Genomic DNA, 10,462 nt, shown 5'->3' with positions numbered 1-10,462 from the left:
ACTCTGAGTGGATGAACTTGGGTCACAGAGCACCACCCTACCAATCACACTACCAAAGGGATGGGGGCAATGATTGGGTTAAGCCAATCAGATCCCACTTTTGCACATGTGTGGGGGAGGGCAGTTCGAAGGAAACTGTGCTTTCAGGAAGGGACAGAGGAGACTGGACCTGAAAAAAAGGAAAGTGGCTTCCGTACTCCATCCCCTGTCTAGCCAATAGTCTCAATGCAGTCCATCCCCTGGATTTTATTTTTTGTTTTTTGATACTGGGGATTGAACCCAGGGACGCTTTGCCACTAATCTACATCCCCAGTCCCTTTTATTTTGAGACTGGAGTCTTGCTAAGTTGCTGAGGCTGGCCTTAAACTTGTGATCCTCTTACCTCGTTCTCCTGAGCCCCTGGGATTACAGGCGTGCACCACCACATCCGGCTCTTTGTTTAAAAGGCTTTAAATGCCACAATTTATTTGACATAGTCATTCATTCAATGAATATTTATTGACTGTGTGCTAGTACATGCCAAACGTGGGGATAGTAATTCAGCAGTGCAGAAAACCCATGGAGCTGATTTGGAGAATTTTTTTTTTGTCTCCTTTGTAATTTTAATATCTAAATCCATTTTTGGGGAAAACATATCACCATCAAGAACTTCCCTCCAGAACAAAACAATGATGCTCATTCCTCCAGACATCCAAATTTTGGTCTACCAAAACCAAAAAAGAAAACAGAAAAAAACCCATACAGAACTAATAAGTAACAAAAATTACATTCTAGGCAGTCAGTGTACTTGGCAATTTTTGCTGAACTATCTAACTGCCCTTCAGCTGGCTTTCAAAAAATAACACCCTCACTCATCAAAATATACATTTTCCATTTGCTTTTTAAAATTAAAATTAATAATTAAAAGAAAATTTGGGTTGGGATTGTGGCTCAGCGGTAGATTCCTCACCTAGTACATGTGAGGCCCTGGGTTCAATCCTCAGCACCATGTAAAAATAAATAAAATAAAGTTATTGTGTCCAACTACAACTAAAAATATATATATATATAAAAAGAAAACTTTAAGGAAGTTATTTTGATGTCATGTACAGCATGCGGAGGTTAGGAAAGTTGTTTGCAGCACACATGATTAGGGGAATAATCATCTTCAAGATTTAGCTTTCTTCCAAACAGTGTAAAATACCCACAATTCCAAGTATGAAAGGACGCAGACAATCTCCTTTGAGAATTCCACAGGACAACAGAGGCACCTGAGCTGTTCTTCAAAGAGGGACAAGGCTTCCGTCAAATTGACACAGTTGCCCTGTGTAAAATATTTCCCATCCTGTCTCAATACTTTCATTGATAGGTCAAGAATCCATCTGAGAAAAAAAAAAGAATCCATCTGAGAAACTCCCATGTGGAATCTTCTTCTGGAGATGTGGCCATTGGACCAGCTGTGAAATCATCACATAATCAAATTATCTCCCTTCTTTGGCATACTTCTTCAGTACTGGAATACATTTTTTTTTTTTAAAGAGAGAGAGAGAGAGAATTTTTTTTAATATTTATTTTTTAGTTTTTGGCGGACACAACATTTTTTTTTATTTACAAACATAAATACAAACATTGTTTGTATGTGGTGCTGAGGATGGAACCCGGGCAGCACGCAGGCCAGGCTAGCGCGCTACTGCTTGAGCTACATCCCCAGCCCCTGGAATACATTCTTCTATTAGAAACTGATGGGGAGCTGGGGATACAGCTCAGTTGGTAGAGTGCTTGCCTACCATGCACAAGGCCCTGGGTTCAACCCCTAGTGCCACAAAAAAAAAAAAAAAAAACAGAACCTGATAGCAGTCTCCTTTAAGACTAAGATCCTTAGCACATGTTTTTTTGCATATATTTCTTACATCCATCAAATCACCATTTGTCAATCTCTACCATAGTGACCATCTTTGGTTTCAGTTTGACTATTTCACATAATACACCCTCTTCTTTGCCTCCCAGAATCAGCTCATCTTTGCCAGTGTGATCTTCTTTGCCTCTGCCCATGATAGCCCAGGTATAGGCAGGATCACTCTCTGCCAAATTAACATCCCCGCTAAGGACAAGAATAGTTCCGAATTGCTTCAGGTGTAGAATTTTAATGTTCTGATAAGGTGGGTCTTCATCATACACCTCCTCTTCTCTGTCATACGATGTGCCGATCAGCGATCAGCGGTAGGCCTGATATCTGCCGATGGCCCCTCCTCCAACTATGGGTAGTATGCATTTCACTCGCCCAGTACTATCCTCACCTAATTCTTTCATTCTTTCTTCCACTTTGTTCAGAAGACTGTCCATTTCTTTGTCCTGTGCATCACTGTCCTAACTCTGAAGGTCAAGTGACACCAGTCCATATGGATACATTCTCAAATTGGCAAAGCTGCTATTTTTGTTTAAGTTGCTAAATAGCCATGGTTCCTGCCAGGTGGGCACCGATTCCATCATCCTCTGCTCCTGGAAAATGAAGTCCAGCCTGCTGTGCCTTGCTGCTGCCTTAATGAGAGGAGGGGACCTGCGCCATGCCTGCGGGGGGTGGTCATGGAAGACTGCCCCCCCCCCCCGCCCCCGCTCGGCTGGCGAGGTGGGCGTGGGGCGGGGGGAAGGAGAATTTGAGTTTCTTTCGAGAAAAAGTGGCTGAATATGCAGGTGTAGTGTCTATGCAGCAATGAAGAAAGTAAAAGCTGGTATGAAAAATTGGAAATTATCTGCTTCTATGTGGCATTTAAAGCCATAGGGCTGGATGTTCTTTGTAAATAGTTTGTGCTTATTTGTATAAATTTGGAGAAAAATGCGGACAGGTGCACAGAGAGACTAGATACATAGGTTCAAATCCCAGCTACTAGAGCTTTGGAAGGTTACCCAGCCTCTCCATACCTCTATAAAATGAAATCTCATTATTTAAACATAGTATAGGTTTATGTAAATATATGTAAAAGGAGTTGTCCTATTGGCTCCACATCGCCACCTCTTGGCTTATAGAAGCTACCCTAAGGTGGAATCTCCAGACAGTAACAGCGTCCCCAGCGCACGGGCTGAAGCCAGGAAAGCCATATTGACTACTGGGATGGGAGGAGCGCGTTGAGACGTTAGGGCAAGCCGACTTCCGGTCACCAGCTTGAGTGACAACAGAGGCGGAGCTCCTGGTATGTTCATTAAGGGCAGGGCTTCCGGGACTTCTCCCAGAGAGCTACGGCTCGCCACCCGCGGCGGGGAGAGGCGGGCAGTCGTAGCTCCGCCCCCGCCCTTGGGCTCCACCTCCCAGCCCCATTTCCGCCGGGCGAAAGTCCGTAGGCGCCGCTGCCGTAAACGGGGCCGGCGGTTCGCCAAATCACGGAAGATGGCGGCAGCGACCATGAACGGAACGACAGGCATCTCGAGCTCCGGGTCTGCGGCGGCCTCGGGCGCTATCCTGCAGGCCGCGGCCGGCATGTACGAGCAACTCAAGGGCGAGTGGAACCGGAAAAGCCCCAATCTTAGCAAATGCGGAGAAGAGCTGGGCCGCCTCAAGGTAGGGGTTGGCGGGCCCAGGAAGCCAAGTGCTTAAGGGGGTGCTACGAGAGGTCTGGTCCCAACCAAGTTCCGGGCCACCCGAGAGGCTTCGGTGCCGTGGAAACCGGGCGGCCTGGAGATCCAAACGACAAAACATTCGGAACAGCCTAAGTGCGAACTCGGAGGGGGTCAAGGAGCAGAAGAGGGCTGGAACGGACCAAGTGCGGCGCCAGGGGGGCAGGGTGGGGAGGGAGTGATGGAGAGATGGGTCAGGGCAGAACCAAGCGAGGGGTTCCAGTCTTGCCGTTCGGAAGCCCTGCTGATCAGAGGGGCCGGATGCAGTATCGGGTTTTTCCCGATGGCGAGTTCATGACAACGCTAAATGGGGAATGAGAACTGCAAAACAAAGTCTGAGATGATGGGGCGTGTAGGGATGTGTGGGTGAGACCTGGCCAAGCTGGGGTCTGAGAAATCTGAGGTTAAGGGAGTATCTCTGGAAAAGGGGGCAGGGGCAGGGCAGAACCTACAAGAAAAATAATATGGGGTTCAGGGTGCTTCAGACTAGGTCTGTTTGGGAAAGAGTATAAATAGAGTATTCTGGGCCAAGTTACTGAGTTTAATAAGGAATGGTGTATACGCTGGATTTGGGCGGAGGTTAGTGCCTCTCCCTACCTGTAGATTTTTGGGGTAGCCCAGTTGCCCCTTCCCAAAGAGTGTAGGGAAAATCTGTCAAGAACAGAAGGTACTGGTGTCCTTCCCATCCCGGTGACTTCGTTGGATCAGGCACTAGAGTGTCTTTCCTGTTTCCCCAGCAGGGCTATTAATATATATGATATGAGGTCATCCCAAATGAGTGCTTGCTTGTGTTCAGGTTCTATTCTGAGTGCTTTTTGAGGATTGGCTCCTTGAAGTACTCAAAACAGTTTTATGAGTCAGGGATGATGGTTAGTTTAATTTTCCAGGTAGGAAAAAACAAACCCCAGAGAGGGTAAGTAGCCTCTATGTGTGTGTTTCTGGAGATCAAACCCAGGGCCTTGCACATGCTAGGCAAGCAGTCTACCACTAAGCTACCTGCCCAGCCTAGTAACCTATATTTGAAGTCCCATCTTTCCTTCCTTCCCTCCTTTCCTCCCTGTCAGCTGGTTCTGCTGGAGCTTAACTTCCTGCCAACCACAGGGACCAAGCTGACCAAACAACAGCTCATTCTGGCCCGTAAGTGTCCCTGGGGTTGGGGGGGTGATGGGCTGAGGATTGTGGCAGGAATGGTGCTGTGGTTTGGGGGAGGCAACCCAGTCATCTCCTGAGAGCTTGCCCTGTCACTCACAGGTGACATATTGGAGATCGGGGCCCAGTGGAGCATCCTTCGCAAGGACATCCCCTCCTTCGAGCGCTACATGGCTCAGCTCAAATGCTACTACTTTGATTACAAGTGAGGTTGGGCCCTGCCACTGGGGAGGGATGGTGGTTACTGGGCAACTTTTATATCTTTGTTTCATTCAAATGGGCTTCTTCCTTCTACTGGGAGCCCCTGATCTGCCTAGTTATGTACCCAGAGATTTCAGGGTCAGGAGATTGACTTGGAGGTCCTGAGATGGGTTGTATGATCTAATTTCTGTAGATATCTAATCCATTGACTTCCGTTACCTGTTCCCACACTACATCCCCTCTGCCCAGTGTGGCCACCATTATCTTTTACCTGCCTTGGCTCCAGCCTTGGATTGTATTTCTCCATCCCAGCCCTGTCTCTCCCACTGGACTGGGAGCTTCCTAAAGGTAGAGTTTAGAACTGTCTTGGTCACAGGTGGGTTTTTAGCACTGCCTACTACAGGCCCAGCCCAGGCCCAGAGCAGGGACTTGATGTGTGCAGAATATAAAACTGAATGACATCTTTATGGATTAATGATTAAGAATTTGATATCTGTATGGATTAATGATTAAAAATTTGATATCAGACAGACTGGTTTAAAACATCCTGACACTTTGATAATGTGGTCACCTCTCTGACTCAGTTTCCCCCTTAAAGTGAGGGCGATGATTATTGGCATAATCATATAGTGCTTATATAGTGCTTTTTTGGGTAAGACTCTGTTCTAGTCATTTTACCTGGGTTAGATCATCTTACTCACTTAACCTTTGTTTAACCTATCTATATGAGATGGATACTTTGGTGATAACCCATTTTACATTTGGGGAAATCAAGTCACTTTTCTGAAATGAGGTCACTTGTTTGACTGGGTTGATATGACTAATAAGGGACTTCTTGCTTCTTTGGGCCTCAGTTTCTTCATCTGAAAACCCAGGGCCCTATAATCCTTTTAGGAGATAAAGGAGGGTCCCTGGTGCTTGGTAGGTCCCTAAGCCTTCCCTTTTTTTTTTTTTTGGATTCCCCTTCCTGGTCCACAGGGAGCAGCTCCCCGAGTCAGCCTACATGCACCAGCTTTTGGGCCTCAACCTCCTCTTCCTGCTGTCCCAGAACCGGGTAGCTGAGTTTCATACAGAGTTGGAGCGCCTACCTGCCAAGGATATCCAGACCAATGTCTACATCAAGCACCCTGTGTCCCTTGAGCAGGTGAGGCTGGGCAGGGAAGGAAGGGCTTGGCTAAGGTGGGTAGTACCAGGACAAGTACTAGGGGAGTGGTCAGGGTTCATTAATATTTGCTCATTTATGCAACAAATATTGAGCTCCAGCTGTGCACTGGGTGCTTGTTAGCTTTTAGACTGCATTGAATCATAAATTTCTTGATCTTGGGGTGATGACAGTGAGGTGAGGAAGCAGATAGTAAGCAAAAGTGGAAGTAACCTGTGGTCTGTCAGGTAAGTTCTGTGGAGAAAAATAAGGAAGGAGGGTGGGGTGTAATGGGCAGGGGACAAAAATTTAATATGGGGTGGTCAGAAAGGACTCTGAAGAGTTGGGATTTATGCAAGACTTGCAAAGGATGAGAATGAAACCATGTGACAATCCAGGCAGAGCAACCAGCCAGTCTAAACTGAGGCAGAAACTGCCTGCTATGTTTGAGAAACAAATGAGCTGGACCAGGGAAGAACTTTAGGAGCTGGGGAGCTGGGGTTAAGAAATAGTTCCTGAAGCTGAGGTTGCACAGGATTTGGCTGGGGGAGGGGAGGGCAGGAGGGCAGGCAGCATAGTTTGGGCAAAGTTGTGGGTAGATAAACCCCAGTAGATCCAGTTTGGTGTCTCTCTCTCTCTCTCTCTCTCTCTCTTTGGTAGCTGTAAATGCATAGAATGCCTTTGTTTATTTTTTTTACCGTGGTGCTGAGGATCGAACCCAGAGCCTTGCCCATGCTAGGCAAGTGCTCTACCACTGAGCCCCAGCCCCAGCCCTTGGTCTCCTTTTTATAATTGGAGCTGAGATAAGGAGATGCAGTCTCAGGACAAGCTAGGGGGGAGAGAGAGAGGCCAGGGTGGGGAGTGCCAGGGTGTCCCTGTGCTGCTCTTCTTCATCCTCTTTTCTCCATCCTCGGCCTCTGCAGTACCTGATGGAGGGCAGCTACAACAAGGTGTTCCTGGCCAAAGGCAACATCCCTGCTGAGAGCTACACCTTCTTCATCGACATTCTGCTGGACACTATCAGGTGTGTGGGGAACCAGAACTGTGTGGGGTTCAGAAAGAGCTCAGCCTCTGGCATAGACAGCCCTGAATTTGAAATCCTTTCTGGCCACTCGTGATCTGGGTAGGCTGGGCATGTTTCTATCCTAGCATTTTAGTTCTTTTCTGTGAAATGGAACTGGTCATGCTATTGTGGACAACAGCTCTCCGCTTGTCCCTCGGGCTGTTTACATGGTTGGCCATGGGTGGAACTTGAGCCCGGGTGTGGCACCCAGACAGCTCAGCAGATGGGGGCCATGCTGCCTCTCTGAGAAGTGTTCCAGTCCATCTCTGGGCCAAAGATGCATCCAGTGAGTCATATAACCTCACCTCCGGGCACCTAAACTCTGCAACAGTCAGTTTCCCTTGTCTAGAATGGGGCCACCAAGTCCTGTCAGCCCCTGGGGTTGCTGTCTATACAGGGGCAGGTGGGTATGACATATAAGTCCCTTTTGAGGTATAAAAGGGTGTCAAGGGGCTGGGGCTCAGTGGTAGAGCGCTTGCCTGGCACGGGTAAGGCACTGGGTTCAATCCTCAGCACCACATATAAATAAATAAATAAAATACAGTTAAAATAAAAGAGTGTCAAAGTTGGTGGCACAGCTGGTTCACTTGGGTGAAGTACCAGATTGGAATGGGTTTCCTTTTTTTTTTGTGTGTGTGTGTGTGTATGTGTGTGGTGCTGGGGATTGAACCCAGGGTCTTGTGCATGCAAGGCAAGTACTCTACTAACTGAGCTATATCACCAGCCCCTCCATTTTTTGGGGTGACAAAGGCAAGTGTAAAGACATGGAATAGTGTTTTGTTGTTATTGTTGGTTTTGGAGATGGGGGTCTCACTAAGTTGCCCAGGTTGGCCTCTAACCTGGGCTTAAGTGATCCTCTTGCCTTAGCTGGGACTAAAGGCCTAATTGGTTTAGGGACTTGTCTTTTTTTTTTTTTTTTGTAAGATTCTGAGGGTGGGACCCAGAGCCCTTAATGCATGCTGGGCAAGCATTCTAACAAACCAGGGTATTTGTTGTGAAAGACATACCTCTCCCAAACCTCATTTGTTGTGAGAGCCCATACCTACCCTCTTCCTGAGAGATGTGACATTGCAGAAATGCCCACGTTCTTCCTTATCCCCGTCTTTCTCGAGGGCTCACCCCATTCCAGAACTTGGTGCGTAGCTGTTTTGCTATGTTATTGCTGTTCATGGATTCAAGGGACCCCTTGAGCTCTGTGAAGTAGGATGCAGCACTCTTGTGAGGAGGGTTTATGGGAAGAAAGCCCCTTGTGGGAATCCCAGGCTGGATTTCAGAGAGTCTCAAATCCTCCCATCTCAGAGTGGGATTGGAGTTTGGTTCCTCAGTTCCGGGAGTGGGATTGGAGTTTGGTTCCACAGTTCCGGGAGTCGGAGAGATCTAAATGTGGATCCCCTGTGGCCCTTGCTTGTTTTGTGATTCTGGTCAAGTTACTCCTCTCTCTAAGCCTCTGCTAGTAAAATAGGGCAGGAACATTCCAGACATCAGTGCTGCACCGAAAGGTCAGAGCTGGCACCTGTCAGGCCCAGGAGGACGGGACCTGGGGGGTTGTGTTCAGTAACGGGAACCTCATTATTTTCCCCCAGGGACGAGATTGCAGGATGCATTGAGAAGGCCTACGAGAAAATCCTTTTCACTGAGGCCACCCGGATCCTCTTCTTCAACACACCCAAAAAGATGACAGACTACGCTAAGAAGGTGGCTGGGGTGCAGGACAAGGGGCTGTGGAGCCAAGGGGGGCATGCTCTTAGCATGTGTTAGTGAGCAGTGGGGCGGTCTGGGGGGACAAGACTGTTCAGATTTGAATCCAGCTGTGTGTTGTATGTGGTCCTTAGGCAAGTGGCCAAATCTCTGAGCTTGTGTATCCATAGAATAGAGTTTTAATATGTGGGATGAGCTTAGCCTAGCACCTGGCTTCAGGTGGAGTTGGTACACTGCACATATTATCTTTTGCCCCCTTTCTGCCTCCCTGGCACTGGGGATTGAACCCAGGGCCCTCTACCACTGAGCTACATCCCCAGTCCTTTTATTTTTTAATTTTGAGACAGGTTCTCACCAATTTGCCCAGTCTGGCCATAAACTTGCATGCCTCCTGCCCTAGCCTCTAAGTAGTTGAGACTTGAAAGGTGCCCCACCATGCTGGGCTGGCTTTTGCCTTTATTAGAATTCCTTAAAAGTGGCAACTTTTTCTGTCAGACTTTGCTTCCTTTAGTATGGAACATTTGAGCAGGAGATTGCCTCTGGAAATGGTGACTCATGGTGCACAGTGATCCTGGTGTCCTAGGAGGCAGGAGGAGAGTCAAGAGCAGACTGTAAAAGGGGTGAAATTTGAGTGTGGGTGATGATGGCAGTTGTTGATCACTTATTCTAGGCCAAATATCATTTCAAAGGTTTTGATTCACTGAATCCTTATGGTGGACCCAGAGGGTATCTGTCTTGAACATGGAAAAACCAGAGCAGAGAGAGTGAATTTCTTTGCCTAGAGTTGTGTAGGTAGTGGGGGGGAGTCATGAGAGGGAGCCGTGGCACACATGGGTGAGTGGTGGCTCCATGGGGTGGAAAGACAGCCTTTGGGATCACATCACCCATCTTTTATTCTTCCCTTCTTGCAGCGAGGGTGGGTCCTGGGCCCCAACAACTACTACAGTTTTGCCAGCCAGCAGCAGAAGCCAGAAGACACCATCATCCCCTCTACGGAACTGGCCAAGCAAGTCATCGAGTATGCCCGGCAGCTGGAGATGATTGTCTGAGCCCACTGGCCCTTGGTTATTTAAAACTGTCACAGTGCAACCTGTCCTCCAATAAAGGTGGATTGACATTCATTCTTCCAGACCCTTGTATATACCCAGTTGGGATGGCAGAGAAACTATCATCTCTGGAGAACCTGGAATTGGGGGTTTGAGATAACACCATCTAGGCAGCCTCTGTCCAGTGGCTATTGGCTATTGCTCCTGGTCTCAAATACAGACGCCCTGTGGCCCACAAAGAGCACAGGCTCCAAATGGACACATTGGAATGTTGGGCCAGGGTATCCGAATCTTTCGGCAAAGGGTATGAAGTGTCCCATGTTGGCAGCGGATTAAATAATTTTACAAATGACATGCAAAATGGAATCTGTGGGCTACCACTGGAACAAAAAGTGTGGCCCCTGCAGAGGCTTGCCTTACTTGTCCCTGTTTGTGAGCTAGTGCTGTGACCTAGGACCACCCTGCACGCCAGTCTACATTTCCTGCCTGAAGTTCTTGGGAAGATGTTTTAAGGTGCTAGTCTAAATCTGGCTGAGCCATTTGTGGATTGTGGAATTTTCAAGAAAGTCATCCAGA

At 47.8% G+C, this 10,462-nt stretch overlaps 1 protein-coding gene and 1 pseudogene across 1 annotated transcript; one reads left to right on the top strand and one right to left on the bottom strand.

Moving 5' to 3' along the window:
• Window positions 1–1,147: 1,147 nt before the first annotated feature.
• Window positions 1,148–3,075, bottom strand: LOC114097315 (spermine synthase-like; annotated as a pseudogene).
• Window positions 3,076–3,169: 94 nt separating this feature from the next.
• Psmd8 (proteasome 26S subunit, non-ATPase 8) lies at window positions 3,170–9,961 on the top strand. The gene is made up of 7 exons (XM_027941403.2): window positions 3,170–3,532; window positions 4,653–4,725; window positions 4,840–4,942; window positions 5,917–6,082; window positions 7,003–7,103; window positions 8,726–8,837; window positions 9,752–9,961. The coding sequence occupies exons 1-7, from the start codon at window positions 3,170–3,172 to the stop codon at window positions 9,887–9,889; spliced, it is 1,056 nt and encodes a 351-aa protein (XP_027797204.1). The 3' UTR covers window positions 9,890–9,961.
• Window positions 9,962–10,462: the final 501 nt, after the last annotated feature.

Source organism: Marmota flaviventris, chromosome 18 (assembly GCF_047511675.1).
Source record: "Marmota flaviventris isolate mMarFla1 chromosome 18, mMarFla1.hap1, whole genome shotgun sequence".
Lineage (NCBI taxonomy): Eukaryota > Metazoa > Chordata > Mammalia > Rodentia > Sciuridae > Marmota > Marmota flaviventris.
The sequence above is the reverse complement of the archived record's forward strand: the minus strand, read 5'-3'. Positions and strand labels throughout refer to the sequence as shown.